Genomic DNA, 21923 nt, shown 5'->3' with positions numbered 1-21923 from the left:
GGCACATCTTTTTCTGCAATATACCGTGTTCCAGTGCATGCGTAGGTAACTCAGTGGGCAGGAAGGTGAGGTGGAGGAACGCAAAAAAGTCAAGGCTTAATCCCTTTTTTTGTGATTACCTCTGTCGTGTCTTCAGTTGTTTGGATTTCTGAGCCTATGGATCTTCAGAAGAAGTGAGTGATTAAGTTTGAGGTGATCCCACATCTTTTTTGATGATGATGTCTTGTCTTACGAGCTTTCACGCTGCTGGGCTAAGTAAACTAACAATAGTTTCCATTAATGCTTGACCTGGCAATGTGCGTGTTCTGCCTCTTCAGAGGGAAGGCCAACTTTACTAACAAAACAGTGCTGACATCACTTTTATACTAGTGATGCTTTTGGCAGTTGAAGAACAAGTCTTTGCCATGTTGGCTGATGCTCTGTTAAAACAAACAAACAAAAAACAAGGATGGAAAAAAACAATACCTTCAAGTGTTTGGGTGTTCATAAAAAGGAAAAACACTGAATTACATTTTCACCAGCACTGAAAATCATTGCATGGTGGAGTACTCTCTATTTTTTTTTAAGCTTCCCATTTTTCATAAAGAAACATTTTCAAAAAAATCAAAATCTGATTTTTAAAAGTATATTCTAGCAGTAAAAAGTCTTGGAAATTAAGACTGTCTAAAATCTGTGTGTTCTGACATACCAACCTCACTTGTGTGCCTCTGTCACGCGCATGCACTTGTGCGTATCTTCTTAAGCTACGTTCAGCAAGGACTTTCATTTTTTTTCTTCATACTTTCCCTGGGAATAGTGTCAGAATTCGAGTGCACGACATCTTGCAGCTTTAGTATTTGCTCAAAGGTAACTGCTAGCAAGCAAAGTCAGACTGGGTTTGGGGGGAAGAGTGCAATGACCCTTTGGCATCTTCGGTTAAAACAACTCTTTGGATTTTTCTTTTTCCTGTCATATGCTGCAAGGCTGGCACAAAGTATAAGGGTCATTTCTCAATAAAGCTGCAATGCCGTGGGCATGTGTTTGTTGTGGGTAAGCTAATGACCTCCTAGCAATGGAAAGTATTAAATTTAGGGGAGTTTTCAGGAAGACACTGAGGGGAATCTAGTAATCCAATTAATGTAAGGATTACTTTAATCTGAGAAGTGATACTGGCTTTACAGTTAGGAAAGGAGAAGGATTTTTAAATGTATTGTCACTTCAGTGTTTTGAAAGGATTTATGGATGCATAATGTGAAATGCCCTTTTTTTTTATCAATTGTGGATGTTCTGGTGTGACACCACTAACTTGCTACCCTTGTCTGTGGCTTTGTTGCTGATCAGAGGGCTGAGGGAAGGGAGGGTGTTGTTTTAGCTTGACTTGACTTGGCAAGTGTGGTGTGCTTCAGCCTATCTGCCATGGTGTTTTCGAGGTTAACTCACCCAAGAAAAACATGGTGTGCTCCGAGTCTGGTTCAGATCACTGCCTCTTTCTGCCCCCATTCACAAGCAGGCTCCAGCAACCAAAGGTGGGCTGGCTTCCTGTACATGGAGCACGGGGAAGATTTATCTGGGCTTCTCCTGCGTGCACACAGCCTTAAATATTTACTCAGAGGGAAAACCAACACAGGTTTTGGCCCCGAGCTCTTTTTAGATATGAAAGTGTAGTGAGTGACTCTGATGGATGCCCTGGGGAAGGGGCCGGCTGGTGGGGTTGGTACTGTATCCTGGAGGCACCCCCTTGCTCCGGGTAGTCAATGAGAGGAGTCGCTGATGGGAAATTGGCCCAGGGCAAAGATTTACTTCCTCAGGTTTTCCCTAGGACTGTGTCGCTGTGAGCTTCCCCTCGGCACGTTCTTCATGCGTTGACTCCGTAGTAAAAGGGAATTACTAGGGGAGGATATAAAAACAGGTGGAAGGTGCGTGGCCCAGGTCTGGGGGGATGCACAGCAGCTGGGGACAGATGTGCCCGGCAGGTCCCTGTTTCCCGTCTCGGGGTTGTGCTCCACTGTGATCTGAGAACCCGCTTTTTGCTGCAAGTTGGGTTTTGTCTGCAGCATCTCCGAGTGCTGTCGCTGGGGTTGGACGCTCTTATTTATATGCCCGGCCTCTGTGTAAAAATGAAATACTTCTGTACCCTTTTAGCCGTTAGCTGTGTAAACGCAGAGAAAATTGGCCTGTTGTGTCTTAGTTTTCAGGCTGTTTTCAGGGAGATAAAACGGTTTTCTGGAGGAACGAAGGAGAGCTTGAACCGCTGCATCCCGTTTTATTTGGGGGTATCATGACTTATTTTATTTTATTTTTTTTTTTTAATTTAATAGCAAGCTTTCCGTGTCTGTGAGAGCGGTTCCGAGCCCGGAGGTCCGCGCCGAGGGACTTCTCCGCAGGAGGTGTGGGCTGGGGGGGGGGGGGCACCGGGTCCCGCTGCGGCGGGGAGGCGGCAGCCGGGCCATGCCGCGGCGGCCGGGCCCACAGCGCTCCCTGGCGGCCGCGGCGGGGCCCCGGGCGAGAGCCCGCCCAGCCGCGGGGAAGGCGGCCCCGCCGGCGGCGGGGCCGCCTTCCCCGCGGCTGGGCGGGCTCTCCCCGGCAGCTCGCCGCCTCCGGGAGGGTTAGCTTCCCCCGCCTCAAATCCGTTAGCTGTGCGGAGAGTGGGTGTGTGTGTGGGGGCGACCACCCCCGCACGGTGCGGAAGAGCGAGGCGCGGGCGGCAATGCCCTCCCGCTGCGGAGGGTCCGACCCGGCGGCGGGGGAGCGCGGCTTCCCTCTGGCGGCGGCCACAAGGTGGCGGGGTTGAGTTACTGCTGCCTCTCTCCTTGCTCATAAGCTGTTAGCAGTTGATGCGCTTAAATAAACGATTTTAGCAGCGAAGGCACGTTTTGGTCTTGGACGTTGCTTCTCTAAATTTTGTCGAGTTAACGTGAACAGGGTCAATAACCCTGATTAACAGAAGCGGTGCTTGTGTGGAAGTCGCATCCTCAGGAATCGTGAGAAACTGAAAACAGTTTGTCCATAACTTGAGGGTTTTCGTAGTGGAAGTTTAATCTCGGCGGTGCAGCTACACCGAATGCAGTATCGGAGGAAAGGCCTTGCAAGGGGGGAGCAAGTCAAGTCCTCGTTTCCTTGAAAAGCGCCAGTGGAGTTCAGTATTGACAGTGCAGAGTGAACAGAGCAGGCAGAATATGAGGAATTTGCACAATTTGGGGTCTTGATTTCCCCCATGAGATGTTAATGTTCTGAACTATTGATTTGGGTTTTACTCTTAAGTAGCTTGTTTTGCAGGAAGCAGGATTCAGGCTGAACACCGTTTGATAGCCAGTAAAAAACAGAACTGTTTTGGTCAAGAATAACTCGTGTCTGCACATACTGTTAGTTGGAAACACTGCTGGATTCACATCTGAACAAACTAACAGTAGTTAGGGTTAGTGGGGAATGGGTCAGGGGAAGGAATGGTGATGCCCCACTGTGATCTACAAGGATGCAGACTATGCTGGCGTATGACGGTCGTGAAATAGTATTCTGTAAGTTAGGCAGAGCTTTCCACTGACCTTATATATGGGCTTCTGGGGGGGTTTGATGGAAGTAGCTAATACATTAAGGTTGCTTTTTCCAACACCAAATCTGGCTATTTTGCATTTATGTATGATGGTGATTATTCCACCTTCTTATAGATTGGTTGTGCAGAGTCCTGGTTCAAGGTTTCCTATTTAATTTCTATTCAGCTTTTAACTTAGAAGATGTTTAGAGCTAGACTTCTGTGGAGAAGTTGTCACTAGGTGCTTGCCTGACCTCTGCAAGCCAGCTGTGTATCTCTGACTAGAGGAGTGGCTGCCTCTCCAAGCCCACAGACCCCAACAGGAGGGAAGCATCGAAGGAAGGAGAGGCAGAAGAAGCTTCAAAACTGCCAGGGCTGGGTTATGTTCAGCTGAGGCTGTGGTGTCAGTGATGTAGCGTATTTGGAACAGAGTTTGCTCAGGTACGGTACTCTCAAGGTACCCTTAATTATTGTTGTGGTTGAATTAACTCCCAAATTGTATGATCATAGAATCATTAATCATAGAATCCCATGATGGTTGGGAGAAGAATAGTGAGTGGTCTATACCTGTACTTACGCTTTATATCTTTCTTGTTCAAGTTCCCAGTTGTAAACAGGGAGGCTTTTCTGTCTTAGCGTGACTGTAAAAGTTAATTCCACATATGAAGAGCCCTCTGGGGGCACGGGTGGTGTGGATAATGCTGAGCCTTCCTGCAGTGAGACTGGGGACTTTCTGGTTACACAAGCATTGTGCATTTCTGATTCCTGTTTTTCTGTGCAGTGTGCTGTATGGGAAGTTTAAAAATATGCATGACCTCTTCGGTTTTCCTCAAAACGTTGTGTACATGGTCAAAGGATAGTTTTGGGTTTTTTTCTTAAAAAGCTGCACCGCACCTATTTTAGGTGCCTATTTCTAGTGCTGATGTCAGTAGCAGTTTCATCTTGCTATAAAATTAAGTTGGTGCAGAAGTAGAGAATAAGAAAAACAGAAAAAGTTGGTTTTGTGCATTTAGAGGAGTATTTGTAGCAAAAACGGGTAATTTGTCTTTCATGGCTGTTGTATGGAGATGTATGAGTGTTTTATAGGCAGCTGAGCTATTATACAAATAGGGGCCTTGAAGAAGAAGAAGAAAGCAGCCACCTAACTGGTAAATGAAAGGAGTCTCAAGCCAGCATGAATAACCACTTGCTTTAAAAACCAAAATGTGCTATGTGGAATAGTTTTTAATTCTAGTAAAAAATTCCTCTTATGCATAAGCATAATCAGCAATTTGAAACTGAAAACTACCTAATTTTCTCTTAATTCAGGTTGGCAAGAAAATAATTGAGACAAATGATAAAACAGAATTAAGACTATAATGTTCAAATTTCTTCAGATACTTTTTGCTGTGCAATTGAACAAAGGTTCAGGTCTTTAAAAATCATAATCCAGATACTCTTCTTGAGAGCAATGGGAGTTGCTAGATTTTAAGCACTTTTTTGGAGCTGTTGAGCTGAATGTAAAAATACCTGAACCTAAAATAGTTTTAGGGTTAGTTTGTGCAGTTTAGGATAATATATAATGATCTTCCCTCCCCTCCCCTCCCCATTATCTTTGGCTTTGTTAAAGGTGCCAGACTGATCTTTTTTTGTGTGCTGTGGATCTCAGCTTTCCTTACAGTGTGGTATGCTAGAAGAAACAATTTTTCTCCATTCTCTACAGAGACAGCTGTAGCTCAGATGAATTATGCATGTTTGATATCCATTGCCCTCACCCTCTACCCATTTTACGCTACCCTCATGCTTGGAACTTAATTGCCAACTGTGTCTTCTGGGGGGCAGGGGGGGAAGCACCTGGAAGGTTTACTATGTGCCAGTTTACTAAACCAGTAGAAGTACCAGAAAGGACAGAGGAAGGAATATGGGGGAGGTGGGGAAGGAGAAGTGGATGGGCTCAGAAGCCAGGACAACGAAGCACAGGAACAGAAAAGGTGCTACTAAGCTCCTTCACAGTAAGGGCCTCAGCTTGAGTAACCTTGTGAAGTCAGAGTGTCGTTAGGTGCTGTGCCTGATGGCTTTTAGCTACCAGAATTGTCTTAGTCCACTGAATTGATTTTTTTTTTGTTTGTTGATGAGCTTCCCTTTTAGAGTTTGGCTTATGCTGGCCACTGGAAAAACTGCTTTATAAGAGGGGAGGATATTTATAAAGGCTAACCTTAGTGCAGGAGATTCATTGTGTTGGGCTGCTTCTGTGATTAGTGGACAGAAAGGCAGGGACAGTGGCCCTTAGGCTGGCTACTACCCTCTAGACATCTAAGCCTGCCTATGCTAAAGTGAGCTTTGGGAAACACCTCTTGATAGTCAATATGTGAATTACTTTCAGTAAGATTGCAAGCAGACTTTTTTCTTTTTAACCATGTGCTTGTCTTGAAGGGTTCCTTTGAATGGACCAGACAGTGTCACAGGTGACAAATCCATGACTTAACCATGACTTTTGAATAAAATACTTGGATAATGCTGTATCTGTGTCAATACCTCTTTGTTCTTAGGCACAAATGATTCAGTCACTTCTCAAGTAAGCTTGAAGTAACAGGTTTAATATTAATTGTACTTGCTGTTGTGTATCTCTTCATATGATAGCTTTGATTATAATTCAGGTTTTTTCTCTTTTCTGCTGTCCTTTCTGCCTGCCTGCTTATCTTCTTTGGAATGTGGTTCTTCAACTGTTCTGATAAACTTCTGACACAGGTAAATATCAGTCTGTTTGTATCTGTATTTACTGAGCACGTCCCCTGCTTGGCAGTTTGCAACGAATCTTGAATGCAGACATGCCACATACTTAGCTGTAGACTGGGAAAGGGAAATCCTACTGCCATGATGGGTATCATTAGAAAAGATGATTAGCCAGAAAAATGGCCTGAATATTTTCTTCCTTATCTGCTTTTCTTATTCCTTCCCCTGACTTTAACAACAAAACATCCAGATGGACAATAACAACAACAAAATTTCACGTTTGCTTTTTGGTGGTAGCACATCCTGTCTGGTGTTGCCTGGAATACCTTATGCTGCCAGTGGAGTTGGCATGTGTGCATGTGTGTAAGGAAGGGAAAAGCAGCCTAGAATGAAAAATGCTTATATATTCTCACTCTTCCCCCTCTGCCAGTCACTCATTTCTGCCTTCGCTGTTATATTGTTCACATGGTGTAGCAGGTAATAATTTTTGGTTTTCCATCAGATCCAGTGCAAAGGAGAAGGCAAGAACATGTGGGCAGAATGAAGTAGAATTTTCACGGCAATTAGTTGGAGCCCATTGTGAAATACAATGGTGGAATATGTGTAATGGAGTGAGAGGAAAAGAATGTTATTTAACTTGTCTTGTTAGCTGCATTCGTGCCTCTTATTGAAACATGGAAAGTTTAGCCTTTGTCAATGGAAAACCTGTTGCCATGAATGCCTGAGCAGATTACTTACATCTTTGGACTTAGATCAGTATGTATGTACCAGTAGGGATCACCGCAAAGGTTTAATGGGATATTGAACTGTTCACTGAAGGAGAAAGTAATAAACTTTGATTTTTTTTTTTCAGGCACCTTGGAAACAACTCTCAGTTCTTATAACTTGGTAAATTGATATTCAGAAGCTGGAAGTACAGAGGCTTTTTGGAATACACTTAGAACCCATCATCCTTACCACTTCTGGTGCATTTCCCAGTGAACAATATGGTGTTAGCCATTAACTACAGCTGAAATGCAGATAGGTCAATAAACTAGCTTTGTGTCCGTCCGTCTGTCCTCCCTACTCAAACGCCTGCTCACTCTCTCTTCCTCCCTGTGCTCTGAAGAGGAGTGAAAATAGCACTGTATTGTTTGGAGCTCACGCACAGTGCTGCTGTCTTAAAAAAAAAAAAAAAAAAAAAAAAAATCCTCATGCTTGTGGTGACTGAATCAATTGTGATTGTGGAAAGGTGGGTGTAGGCTGGCTTTTTGCTTTTAATCGCTGCACTGTTTAACCCACCTCTACCGACAGGCAGCTGCCGTAGTGGTTAAACCAAGGGCTGCTGGTGCTATACCGAACTGCAGTGCTCCTGGCAGGAGAATGTGTATGGTGGAGAGGCTTTTGTGCGTGGCTACATAATGCAGGACAGCACAGTTCAGGGTTGTATGAGTCGTTTTGGAATGAACCACGTTAGCATTGCTACTGTAGCCCTTTCCAGTGGGGTAGGCTGAGCCTCGTAAAGATCTTGGCTAACATAACTGTTTTACTTCTGGTACCTTAGGTTAAAGTATTTCTCTAGCACATTCTATCTGGAGCATGAACTAAGGAGAGAGTTGTCATAGGCTGGATGGTTTTGTGCATGTACGCAGAGAAGGCAGATTGAGAGTCTGAAACTTCTGAGGTTTTTTCCTTTTTTTCCTCTTTTCCAAAAGCTGTCGTCACCCCTGGAGGTATTTAAAAGACATGTAGATGTGGTGCTTAGGGACATGGTTTAGTGGTGGACTTGGCAGTGCTAGGTTAATGGTTGGACCTGATGATCTTAAAGGTCTTTTCCAATCTAAATGATTCTATGATCATAAGACAGTGACACGGGTTTGGGTTATGAATTGAAGTGCTAGTCTGCCAAGGGAAGTTGCAGGGCTTTGGCAGCTGCTCGCTGTAGATTTAGTTTCTTAATCCTCCCTTCCTGTATTTCTCTTTTTCCAGAAAAATCTGGCATTTCCAGAAATGCTCTTTCTGCTTTTCAGATGTTGTATTAAATGTACCCAAAAAATATGTGCTGTTACCTTTCTTTTGGGTATTTTTAGCCCATAATTCCGTTATCCTCTTCATTCCCTCATGTGGTTCCTGACCCTTCTCTCTTTAATGCCTTGCTCTCCTTGCTATTTTCTCTGACTGCTTTTTCTCCCTGTTCCTTCCCTGCTTCCACTTGCCTTTTTATTTGTTCTTTTCTTCTCATTGTTACATCTTTCTTTAGTTAAGTGACGTGTTTTTGTAGTTTTCAAACCTGTAGTTAGATGGTTTTCCTGTGATTCTGTTATTTAATATTTAATTTCATGGTAAATACATTTCTCAGTCTCATTAATAATAACGTATATAAAAATAATCTCTCTTCCTCTGTGAGATGCAATAATACTCTTCCAAACCTCTATTTTGGTCTCCCAAATAACCTCCATAGCTTTTACTTACCTGATTAGAGCAATTAATTTCAAGAAAATGATAATTACTGGTTATGGAACTGAAGTCCCAATTTCTGGTTTAAAAGAGGGGCATTTCAGCACATCTGCAATGTTGTCACATTCTGTGCTCCTTACTGATAAGGGAAGAAACGAAAATACAGTCAGAAAGTCTCAGAAAATGCTTTATCACAAGCAGCTAATTTCAGAATTGCTTGCTGTTGTTACATTGCCAGATAAGAAAATTGAAGGTGGTGACTTTCAGTCTTTTCTGAAATAAACGTTGCTGAACACATTCAATTTAGAATACCAAAATAGATACAGGGTAAGAGCTGTGCAAGAGTTAAATGTTCACAGTAAAAATAATCAAGTATAGGATTAGTGCTGTCTTCCAATGCCTGCTAAAGGAACTAACGCTTAACGTTAGGCTATTGTTGACACTTGAACTAATGTGGCTTAATCGTTCATGGTGGGCCACTGATGGGATTCATTACAGGAAAAAACCTTGCAGTATCAGTGGCTCAGAATGGAAAGGTATTTAGTTTGCTACCTGCAGTGTTATTTTGTTGCTGCTGTTTTTGTCAGACCTCTTTAGGCACTTGTATGTGTTCACAGAAATCAGCATATTTGAGTAGGTTTCACAGCACCGTGAAAGTTATTTGTATGAGAACAGATTATGCACAGAATACTTGTCAGACCCTGAAGTTTCAGTAGCAAGTTACACCCTTCCTCCTTCTGCATGCTCAGTGCCTGCATTGGGCTGCTCGTGAGAGTTCCTGCTGCAGTACCTCCTGTCCTGGTGGTCCAGGAGCCAAATGCTCAGGCCTGGTGGAGTGGCCTTGCCATAAGTAGCAATGGGTTTCTGGAGGGCTTTATTCTCTGATCTTTAAACCAGAATAATTTTCCAGATAGATCTTGCCTCGCAGAGTGTCTGGCCTAATGAAGAAGAGTATCAGGATGGTGAAGTGTTGCTCCCTCCATGGGAAAATGTTGGGCGTGGCAGAGAAACCTGGTCTCTCTGGTCTCTGCAGCTTGCTTTAGAGCATTGAAGGTCATGTTACAACTGCTGTGCTCGTGATACCGAAAGGGTATGAATTTGTGCTTGTGTAGTGTCTCAGAGGTGATGTTGCATTCTTATGCTACTTGCGTCCTTTTCAAGACAGGTTGACTTCTTAAAAATAAGATGCTAGCCTCACAGAGCCCAAAGCTTTTTGGGCCTGAACTGCTGCTTGAGTGCAGGCTGCTCTCTGGAGTCTGAAAGAAAGGAAAAATTTTGGGGAAGAGAGCTGTAGAGTTAAAAATTCTTCCTATCTTGATAATGGTTAGAACTACATTGTTGTAAACCTTTAACTTACTCATTTAATATGGATGTCACCAAATGCCCAAGGAATGTCAGCTGTAATTTAGTCTCATAAAGTTCCTGTATTAATGAGGAGTTTCTGGTATCCAGGAATAGCTGTAACTGGTACCTATTAGCTCACATCTAGTGATGAGTCTCAGTTCGGAGGTTTGGGCAGGACTCAGATTTGTTTTGGAATTGTTCTGTGAAGCTTTTGGATGGCCCTTCTCGATAGGAAGGCTTGTGAGTCCTGCTTCGTGCTGCATTTGTCTGTTGAAATGAACTTACCCTTAGCTGTGAGGCTCCATTTCATGGATTATATGACTGGCAACTTAATAGTACTCTCAAGTTCTCTTGTATGCATAGGTTAAAAAAAAACCCCACAACAAAAAACAAACAAAAAAACCCAACACAACCAAACACAGGTGTAGGGGGGGTTCCTTCCCCTTCAATCTAGCTGAATGTCAATAAATCCTTCATTACTAATTTTGTATTCAGCTGATGCAACATGCAAAATAAATTGACAGTCCCTTGCAGCAAAGAATGCTGAGCTGCTGTTATTGTGCTGTGTCAGTCCATGTTAATCAGGCTCCTTGTTAATCCAGAGATTCTGCTGGTTTGGATTTCACAGGTGCTACAGCAAAGCACTTGCTTTAGATTAGGATAACATAGCATAACCAGGGTAAAGAGATGCCTTACGTATAGAAGTAGAAGAGATACTAGGCTTGTCTCTTGTAAACTTAATCTGATTTTACTGAACTCCATGGTACAAAAAGCAGTAGCCAGTAAATATTCTAATTTCTGGTATTCAGTACCAATGATCTTAACTACTGCTTCCCCCCCAAGATATTTTACTAAATTTTTTTAACATGTTTCTTTGTCCCGATACTAACATAGTTCTACAGCTTGAATATGTTTTGAGGACATTTGTTCTTCTGTATGATTAAGTGCTAGAAGTTCAATGACTTCCAGTTAGTGTAATGTAAAGCATTCACTTACAGGTGGCTCACTGTGGTTCTTGGAGAAGACTAACTCCCTGTAGCTGCTCCTTCATGCTTGTGGTGGCTTCCAGGCGTTCCTAATGTGTGTTCTTAGATCAGGTCTGCTCTAGAGATTCAAATTCATCTCTCTTTAGCAGCCAGGGTGGTTGGTGCTTCATATTTGGTAGTTTAAAAACTGTCTCTTCCCTGGGTAATTAACTCAGACTTAACCAACCAGAGTTTTACAAAGTCTCAGAACTATGTGATGTGAGTAATTTCATTAAAAAACCACAACTGGACCAGTTCTTGGAAGAAAGTTCCCTTGAGTTATTAAACACTGTTATCCCTTCTTGTGCAGGAACTCCTCAAGCTGCTGGTTGCTGACAGGTAGGAGGATACTGTAGGAAAGTTGGGTTTATCTGCCTGCCTTTTTGGGTTCTCCCCCAGGCCTCTGCTTCTGGCTATGCCTAGAGGTGGCTTGTGGGCTAGATGGATGTTTCAGACCCAGTAAGATCTTTCTTGTATGTGTTTCTTGATCTTTCACACAGAGAGGATTTCTTTTTGTATGTAGTGGTACTAAGATGAAAATAAAAATTCAGTGTAAAACAACAGGCTAATTCTGTGCAATTGTAATGCTTATCTTCCTATAACTGAAAGCCTTACCTTTGTATCGCTTGGTGATGACTATGAAGGATGTATAAGAATATTCCTCAGATGCTCAACTAGGATGTTAATAGCTAAAGACACTTTTTTGGGTTGCTTAATGATGGGCTGAAATAAAGCTATCTTCTCTAACTGCACTTCATTACATCTGTTCAAAATACGAGGATAGCAAAGGTACAGCAGTGATTTCTGCTGTTAGCATTTGGGAATGAGGTACTTCCCAACTTGGCATCCATGCACTTGTCTTTAACTTCAGTGCTTTGGTTTTCATTATGGTGCAGATGTCTTTGTACAGCTTTTTGTGCTTTTTACCTTTTCTCGTTGCCAGTTTTATTTCCTTTGATAATCCAGCATGCCTTGCTTCACTGATGAGTTCTAATGAATATTTTCTGAAGTCAGATCTGTTTTTTGTGTGCTGCTGTCACTGACTAGCAGCCTTGCAAAACACTTTGTGCCAAAGTACTCTATCAAGATTGATTTAAGATGGGAGGGTGGGGGGGAACAAAGCATTAAAAAACCCGCAAGTTATGATGCAAACGGTATCTGGGGCATCTCCCGTAATAATAAGCACTGCAACTTGATATAAATGTTTGTTTGTTCTTTTTTTTGAACCCCTAAAGTAGTAGTCTTGGAGACTGTGCTGTAATCACAAAACAAACTTTGGAAAACCTGAGTGCTGGTGGCTTACATCAATCTTGGATCACTATTTTAGTAATTTTTTAACCCTTAAATATCTTAAGGATTGCATGTTTGTAATTTTAAAGCTTCCAGAAGAGCTTGAATGTTTGTCTGGTGTATTTTCTGCCTTGTCAGGCACTCGTATGCACATCAGAATTTTAAATTTATTCTTAGTTTGTTGCATCACATCAAAATTGACATTGTTACCATAGGGCTTTTTATGTCTGTAGTCTAAAGGTTGGCTTGCGCTTTATTTTCTGCTTTTTGCTATGGTAAAGTCAGGATTATTCAAGCTGTCTCTGAAGTCCTCTATAGTATGCAGAAAATGAACCTGCTAAATGTTTACCCCATGAAGGTATGGCAGCTAACTCAGTGATGTGTGACATGCTCAGGAATTCGTGCCTGAGTGCTGCACTTCATTCAGACTGACATAAACTGCAAATTCTGTTGTCTAAATGCCAGATTCATTCACTTACCAGGTTAAATCTAAACTTGGGCTGATGTATTTTTTTTTTTTTAAAGAAAAACTGTCAAGGAGTACTGCAAGTTAAGTATCTTGAAATATGCTCCCTCCTCCCCTTTGGGCACAAGAGCTACGGGCAGGGTGGGGGGAAACCTAGGTACCCTGATGCTATCATGCATGAAATCTTGTTGTTTTTTGTTTCATTAAATGCTAAAACTTACCCGTATCTGACAGCCTAGTGTACCCACAGTGATAATTCATCTGTGCGCAATCTGTCACTTTACATAACAGCCAGAATGGTTCAGGACAAAGGACGGAAAGCGTAGCTTGGTGCTGAATTCTTGAATGTGACAGGAGAAGAAAGAAGATCCTTGTACTTCAGGCATTTTTCGGTTGCAGCTAGAGGCTATTTTTCAAAGCAGTAAAAATGTTCCATTGCTTAGTTAATCCAGTTGACTCACAATTTCTTTGTGGTTTCTATTACCTGTAAGTTGTTGACCTACACATAACTGAGCAATAGTTCTAATTACTTGACTGCATTGTAACCAGAATTGGCAAATTTATGGGAATGCTTATGAGAAAAATCACGTGGTTACTGGAATAATAATAACTGCCTCTGCAGTGGTTATGTTTTAACATTTAATTTGATTTCAGTCTGGTAACTGACAAAGCAAATCCTTTGCAGTTTTTCATGAAGGTGATAAATGGAACTGATAAGACTCCTCTGGGGCATAAAACCCCCCAAATAAAAAGGTGATGAGTTGGAATTATGTGCTTTTAGATCAGTGGTATATAAACCATTTTACTTGGCATAACTGGAGAATTAGCATCAAATGAAGCCTGTGAGTGTTGCCTTACTGTAAAGTCATCCCCAGGATTGGGGCTGAAGCATGAGGAAAGGTGATTGGTGTTACCAGAGGTGCAGCTACCTATGGCTTCTCTTCCTGGGCCCAGCAGCATACTTGCTTCTCTGCAGAATGAACCAGATGAATATATTCAGTAGTCCTGCATCATATATATATATATATATATATATATATATTTATATTTGCCTTTCACTTTCAAACTGACTCTGACATGACTTCTTTTAATAAGCAGAGCAAATTACAAGGATTTTAGCGTAAGCTCATGAGGAGGATGCTGGAAAGATAACTGTTTTTACAGTATCTCTTTGTGTGTGGGCATGAGTTGATAGTACAGTTATTTATCTTCATAAATTATATTCAGTGCTTAGATTTGTGTCTCAAGAAATTGACACACACACACACACGTAATCTTAACATTTAATAATCCTTCTGGCTATAAAGGAAACCCAGATTTGAGTCAGGGCAGCATTGGAGCTGAGCGATGTATTGGTCAGATGTGCACAACTTAACTGGACCTTGTTTTTAACTGTCTTGACACAGCCCTTAGTGTGATGAAGCTCCTGTTCAGAGGGCATCTTGGAACAGGAAAGGAGAAAGTAAAGACTGTCCGTGGGAAAGGTTAACGTCACTGCTTTCATCCCTTTCCCACTCCAGCATACTTCAATGTGTATTCATTGTTTTGGGCATCCTGGAAAACACCTGTGACCAGTGCATGTACTCTATACACAACAGTTATGGAGAAAGATTGTCTTCCTAGCTGATGTCAACCGTGTAGCTTTACAGAGGGGAATACAAGGTGACAGAGATGGCAAGAAGGATGTTAAAGAGGGTTAGAAGAAGGGCAGCTTAAAATCCACAAGCCATCAGCTCTCTTGGTGCAGTTCTGTGGGATACAGACTCAGCTGAGCCCGACTGCCATGGGTCAGCCGTGTAGTTTATAGAACGGCCAAGGGAGGCTGTAGGATATGTGATACATAAGATAATGTAACCAGTAGGCTTCATTAGGGATTATTATTGTACTAAATCTCTGACTATGAAAGGATATGTAAGGATGCCACTCAAATTATAATTTCTGTCTTGGTTCAGCTTTCTGGAATTGGTTTTGACTATTTCTCTAGTCAGCTTGATGCTTCGGCTCTTGTAATATTTCATCTTGAATATTGAAGTTATTCAATAATACTGGGTCAGACTTTCTCATCTTAATAGTTGTTGATTGCTATAATTGTTCCCTTTGTTCCTAGCTGACTGTTCCTTGAAAGCCTGTTGAAAGTCCACTTCCTTCTACAAATCATTTCCCCCCCCTTTTTTTTATATGCAGTTGTACCATGTTAGTCTCCACCTGAAGCTTTCAAGAGTTTCTCTGCTTTCAGAGCAAGTGTCCCTCTCATAGGGCCGTTACACCTGTCTGCTTCTTTTCCAAGGACCAGGATCCTGGAGTACAACTGCTCTGCCATCTGAGTGGTCCCACCTCCATGGCTTTTTGGTGGGAGTGAGAGGAGAATGCTCAAATAAGCCATGACTGTTACCAGTTTCCATGCTGTGCTGAGGGAGATGGACTTGATGTAATGAGAGAAACATTTATTGTAAAGTGTAACTTGTCTGCTTCAATCTCCCTGGTGTGCTTTAAAAGGAACATGGTGCTCTGTCTTTACAAGCCAGGTATACCAGGCTCTGGGAAGACCATTTAGAAGTATTCTGCACTGCTTCACAGTTAGTAGCTCTGATGCCCAGTTTAAATTATCTGAATTCCCTCTTGGCTCTGGGAATGGGGAACTAATCCCACTGCACCCCTCGTGCCCAGAAAAAAAAAAAGCATTCTTTCTTTGCTTCATTTCTACCTCCTAACCAAAATACTCCCTTTGTGTGATGGTAGACTTGTTGGTTCTAATAAGTAGGATTGGTTTTACCCCTCCCTCCCCCAAGCCAGACTTTTCTTTTTATCATGTAATACCTGCTTCTCTTGCCATCAGTCGCCTCTTCAGTGCCTTGGCAAGGTACAACAGAAATGCAGCTAAGTAGTAGATGGCCATACTCTGAGCCAACTTGTTTGGCCCTGCCATTTTGTTTCTTACGTAGTCTTACAAGGCAAATCTGCTTGAGGAGACACATCTGACATAGCTTTAGCAGTTAGTGGTAAGCCGAAGTAACATTTGCTAGGTTTGATTTCTGGTTTTGTCTCTGCGTTTTTGTGATCTCGGTCTGATGGAAAAGTGTAACATCAATGCCCGTGCTCTCTTGTGTGGTGAGGGTTCCTGCACACACGCTGCAAGTAGCTGGCTATTTCCATGGTGAGGGTCATCTTCGGCTCTCCAGCTTGTGTGTAGACTAGGAAGGTGAATCTTGTTTACTTCTCTACAGTGTACTGTCGGCAGTCAACTTTTGTTTGCACTGAAAAGCATTCACCATGATAGAGGAAGGAATATGTTTACATTGCTTCAATGTTAATGATGGTACCTATGTAGGTAGGCTCATAGTTACATGGTATAGATGTACTACAACACAGCAAAAATTCCTTATGGTGATCTGTGTTTCTGTGAGGAGGAATATGCAATATTTGAATTTTGGATTGATACATGATGAGTTATTTTTATCTGGTCTGCAGAGGACTCTAATCAGATCAATGTCTGTAATTCCCGTGACTGGCTCTTGTGATAATAGCAGTCAGGGATAAGATTTGCCTGTGCAAAATATTTTTTTGGCAAACCCGGTACTGTTGATTCTGTGTTTAGTTACAGTTGTCACTAAGCACTAAAACTTTGATTTGAGAAATAGTACAACTCAGCTGCCTTTCTCTAAGCAGAATTAGCTGCCACTTTACAAAAAGTGGGAGCAGGCTGAATCGGCTTGAGAGCTGGTGAATTTGGCACTGCTGAAAGAAGATGCATTTGTTTGAGATTTGAAAACATAATCGTGAAGGTTTTAATCTCTCGATGCTTTATGTAACAGAACACCATGTGATCTCAGGATCTGTAGTGTCATCACCGTTCGCCCTTCTTGTTTTTGTTGATCGTGACCAACCACTATTAAACTCTGCAAACTTTGAATAGAAGCAAGTGGATAATCTTTAACGGGCAAGGCTTTGTGATTCTTGAAAGTGCTGTGGAGTTCAGGACCCGTGATTAATAGTGGAATGCTAATGCTAATCTTACAGCTGCCAAGGACTGAGAGGTATTTCTTCTGACCCTCTGTCTGGGGGAAACTAATCGGCAGGTACTAAATAGATACATCAATGAAAGTGACACTTCTCCAGAAACAAGGCTCTGACCAAATAACCATGAAAGTGTTATTCTTGGAACTGGAACGGCATCTAAAGAGGTATTTATAAAGTTTTTAATTTTTAGATTCTTGATTTACTTATCTTCCTCTTTTTTTTTAATGATTTCTTAAACTATTTTGTTTGAGCAAGTACTTAAAAATGTTTCTCCTAAACCAAGGTGCTTGGCACTTGTTAAAACTATTTCAAACTGTTTTCAAGCTAGGAGCATCATACTCGTTGAGAGTACTGTGTCATGCAGAGTGGTTTACTTATTCACTGAAAAGCTACATGTCTTAAAAACTTTACTGCAATATTTTAAATAATCCGTATTATAAAATGTTTGCCATTACAGTGCTTTTCTTTCCTCTTTTCAAAAAAAATGTTCTTCCAGTTATTCCAAATCTTGTCACATAATGCTAAACCAAAAATGAGAATTTTAACATGATTTGAAACTTACTATCGAACAAGTTTGTATTCATTCAAATGTTTTTCATGCATAATACATACTATCTTCTGTCTTGTCACATGTTTAAAGAAAAGTTTAGTTAATCAGTCTTGTTACATGTTTGGAGAGGCATTGAAATACAGCTTAGTCTTCTGCAAGTTACATTTATTAACCTCCTTTTCCGTATAAGCAGTGAAGTATGAAATGCATGTTTTTGATCTGGTTCCTTTCTAGGGTTTAAAAGAAATACCAAGTAACTCGGTGGATAGGAAGAATTATTTCACTGAGTTAAAAATATATGACAGCAGGGGAAAAAAATGCCCTGACTTTTCATGTTACAGTGTTGTTCGGTGTGCAGAAGGCAAATATCCTTCTGTGGGAGGGAGCACAGAATGTGTTCTTTGTAACTTCTGATCTCTGAACTAGTGCTTTTGTTACACCACACCCTTAAAATCCAAAAACCTTGCTCTTATCATATAAATTTTGACAAATACCAATTAATACATTTCACTTGATATTCTTGTTATGTTTGTGGTATTGCCTGTGGAGAATAGCTTTCCTTTGTGAATGGTGCCTCTTTAAAGAATATAAATTTATACATTGGAAAACTTTTTCTAAAAACTCATTTTTAATCAGCAATCGATAGTTTCTGAAAACATGCTTGAACTTTCAAATGAATGTTAAAATTGTACTAAATTAATTCATCTGAAAGCCTAAGGAATGAGCATAATGGAAATCTTTTTATAAAAAAGAGCAATTGAAATACAATGACAACAGGTATGTTACGCTTGAGCAGTGTGTGTATACAGCAATGACCTGTGTCATCATATAGTACTGAACAAGAAAGGTAGTATTGAGAAGATTGTTTCCTACCACGAACCAATCTATTCCACAAAATGTATAATGAAAAAAGTGTGATGGAGTAGACGTGTGATTTTTCTTTAACCTTTCTGCATTGAGATGTTCTGCTATAACTGATTTTTACTGATACACATAGCAGCATGATGTAGCACCTCTAGTCATAAACCAAAGTCTGCATCTGTTAACACTACACAAAAGTTTGGATGATTTCTCCTGTATTCTTATTCGGCAAGCTACTTCCTGTTTACGTCTCACTTCTTTTTGTTTCCTCTAGTTTCTCTTGCAGAGATGCCGGTTTTGCTGTAGTTGTTTTTCTGTGAATTAAGGCTGGCTGACTGTCACGTAACCATAAATTGCAAATGAAGGAGAAACTTTATGCTTTCTTGCAGCTGTTCTTGGCTAATGTTGCATATGGTTATATTTTTCTTTCCAAAACTGACCCTACTGAATGCATGGGCCAAATCCAAAGAAGCATTTGGCTTTCTCTGGGTTAGACACAGAATCTCGTTTGAGAGAGTGTGCCAGCTGTGTGTGGCTTTCTGGAGGAAAGAGGAGCGATTCCCAGGTTAGGCATCTCATTTAAAACTTTCAGGATACTGACGCAGTTGGTGGATCTTTCCCCACTTGCAGTCCTTTGTCAAGGGCAGTTTACAGCATACTAAGAAGGGCTTTTTCTCTTAATAAAATTAAATACTTTATACTTTTTTGGTTTAAGTCTGGCTGCCAGAATGAAGCCCAAGATCTAGAGTTTAGGCACTGGAGCTCTGCCAAAGTGCTTTGGAAAAGTGATCCCTAATGTCTGTGTGCTACTGGGGAGCTGTCTAGCACTAGGCAGCTGGAAATGGCCATTATATGGGTATGCAGGAGCATCTGCTTCTCTTGTAGTGCAGACTGCAGACAGGTGGCTGTGTCCACTTGAGATCCGCGTATTTCAACACCTCTCCATATTCATACTGAAAAAATGGCGTTGTGGCATCTTCCGTATTTCTTTTTGAAACTTGGTTGGAAATGCAGATGATGTGGGCCTGGCAGGGGGAACTAAGATGCTTCAGCCTCTGGTTATGGCATCAGCTGGAAGAAGGGGGTTGCTAGGTGTACCTGCCAACCCATGGCATAATTAAGGTGGGCTGTAGTTGGTCAAAATACAAGAGCAGTACTGAAGGCAAGGACAAAAACTTCTGTATGTCTTGCGCTATTGTATTCAGGTTATCCTTATCTGGACTTCAGTAATTTCAGGTTGTTTAAAGCATACCTTAGTGAAGGGCATCCAGTCTCTATCTGATGATATCAAGGGATAGATATCTATCTATATATCACTATATTTATGAACTAGTCTTTCTTACTGTTTTTAAAAGGCAGGCTTTAATTCATCATTAAGCAAATATTAAATAGATGCACTCTAATATGGAAAATGAAAACAAAAATCTGACAGCCCCTGAAACCTAATGTTTTCCCTATTTAAAGGTAATTGTTCACTCTAGTTAAATCAGGTCTCAGTCCTTTCAAGGATCCTTGAGATCTTTCAGTCCATTAGTGTAAGTAAATTCCCCCAACCCCAATCTCTGAGTCGGTTCAATGGTTCTTTTCTACCCTTTTCAGTTTATCAACAGCTTGTTTTAAGATGCTGAGTTCTTCAGAAATGGGGCTGAAAAACAGGTTTGGGCAAACTAATTCAAGACAGGAGCTTATCTCAGTTGCACCAGTGCTACCCTGTGACTCAAACACTCACTTACAAATATTTTTGTTTATAGCTTTCATGATTGCTTGTACTTGAACTGCTGATTGGTGTTACCTGCCCAGAGCCTCTAGCAACAATTAGTAGTTGCCAGGAAGAGTCAGAGAGGAATTCCCCGGTTCAGTACCTTGTGTGGGAGCAGGCAGTGCCTCCCTGGATGGGAGGCTGCCTAGGGTGGTTTTTGGAAGAGGTGACTTGTCCTCTGTGCTTGGTAGGACACTGCAGCAGTGGTTTCCTGGCTCCACCAGTGAAGCTGGAAGCGGGGCTTTAAATCCTGTCTCGCAGCAGGGGTTTTCTCTCCCTCCTATAATTTGACAGCAGTGTGGCAGCTCACCGTGTTGATGCTGTAGAAGGGTGGCCATTGGGCATCTGGGCTAACACCCAGTGTGAGAATGAGGAAACGTACCTGGGAGCTGTTTTGGACTCCCATGTGTTACTAAGTGGGTTACTCGTCTCAGACTTCTGATACTGGGGTTTTTTTTTGTGGCGGGTTTGTTTTGTTTTGAGGGTTTGTTAAAACAACAAACTTTTTTTTTAAAGCTACAAAGGTTCAAGGTGTCATCTTAATGACAGTGGTTTCTGGAGGATGAGGTAATTGTTTTCAAGAAGTGTTAGGTGCCTGACACAGTATATACGTGACCTCAGACCTTGTTTTGTACGAAAGACTCTTGGAACAGCTAATGAGCCATATTTTCAGTGGATATCCACTAGAAAGTAGGCATCAGCAGTATGAGGGAATGGACTGGGCTGCTTCATAAACAGGATGCCACTCCATAAATTTAGCCAACTCTGCATAAAGATGGTTACCTGGTTATTGAATAGGTATGAAATAATATGCTGTAATCTTTCCTTCGCAAGTTGTGTATTAAAACATTGAGTAGATCTTCTGTTTGCAGAATGTCTGGCGCAGGGGTGGCTAAATGTCAGTGGTGTCTGCCCAGTGTGGCCACCACAGACCCGACGGTCTCGAGGTACTTGCTGTTTACAAAGCTAGAAGATGCAGTCCTGTGGCAAAGGAGGACTTTCTACTGCCTGAGTCTCCTCTAGAGGAGCAGTAGTGTACTGAGGAAGGCTGAATCCCCCCCTGAAGGAGAATGGGTCTTCTGTAGGGGATGTGGACCTATGCCAGCCCTTTGCAGTCTCTGGCCTAGAAGGTGCTCCAGGGACATGTTCAAAATATGCTGAGCCGGCACATCTGTTCTGACTGTTCTCTTTGGTTTGCAGTGTGGCAGGGTTACAGGAAAGAAGTGTTGTGCTAAAGTGGGTGATACATCTCTAAAGCCATAAAGCACAGTCGGGTCAGATTAAAATATCTATTCATCTGTCTTCAGGTATCTTTTAAAGTAATTTTTAAGCACACTTCATTTCATAGTTTTATGTATTTTCCCAGGTATCTTGCATTCTATTTCAAACCAGTATTGCTTTACAGTTCCTTCAGCGAGGAAAGCTTAAATGTTTTTTATGGGGAGATACTCTGTTGGGATTTCTGCAATCGTGAGTCAGCAGGACTTGTGTCTCCTTAAGTCACTGAAGCTATATCTGGATTAAGAAGCCTGAGAGTAGTTTCCCACTCCAGTGTCTAGCTGTACCTGTTTCTCAATGCCGTACTGAGTTAAAAGCATGGGCATACATCAGATTCCTCTCATATCCTCATTTCCACAGGAAGCGGGGTGGGGGGGAGAAGCACAGGCTGGGCAGGAAATCATCCAGCAAATGCCCAACGTGGTGGTTGATAAAGGCAAGTGAGACTTTGGGATATACCACACTGTGCAATAAATCTGGTAAATCAGGTCACATTCTTGCACGTCTCTGGAAATTCCCCCCACGCTTCCTGAATGGGTGGTGGTACATGGGCTTTGATTTCTATAAATGAAAGTTTCCACTCAGGTATAAAAATACCTTAAAACACATGAGAATTATTTCAGCCTGTTGGCTGAATTCTGCTTGGATGGAACAGCAGCTCTTGAATTTTTCCTAGA

At 41.7% G+C, this 21923-nt stretch overlaps 1 protein-coding gene across 3 annotated transcripts in view; it reads left to right on the top strand.

Moving 5' to 3' along the window:
- The window catches only part of TSC22D1 (TSC22 domain family member 1), a 97191-nt gene that overhangs the window by 64392 nt on the left and 10876 nt on the right, over positions 1-21923 (top strand). Inside the window, exon 3 of one of the 3 annotated variants that reach the window (XM_076363500.1) lies at positions 7074-7360. The exons of the other annotated variants lie outside the window; for them this stretch is intronic. Within the exon in view, the coding sequence (XP_076219615.1) occupies positions 7074-7104 (31 nt within the window). The 3' untranslated portion in view covers positions 7105-7360. Of the gene's footprint in view, positions 1-7073; positions 7361-21923 lie in introns of those variants that run through there. 3 annotated transcript variants of the gene reach the window in all.

The sequence above is a fragment of the Aptenodytes patagonicus genome, chromosome 1 (genome assembly GCF_965638725.1).
Source record: "Aptenodytes patagonicus chromosome 1, bAptPat1.pri.cur, whole genome shotgun sequence".
Taxonomy (NCBI): domain Eukaryota; kingdom Metazoa; phylum Chordata; class Aves; order Sphenisciformes; family Spheniscidae; genus Aptenodytes; species Aptenodytes patagonicus.
This window is presented reverse-complemented; position numbering and strand designations above follow the sequence as displayed.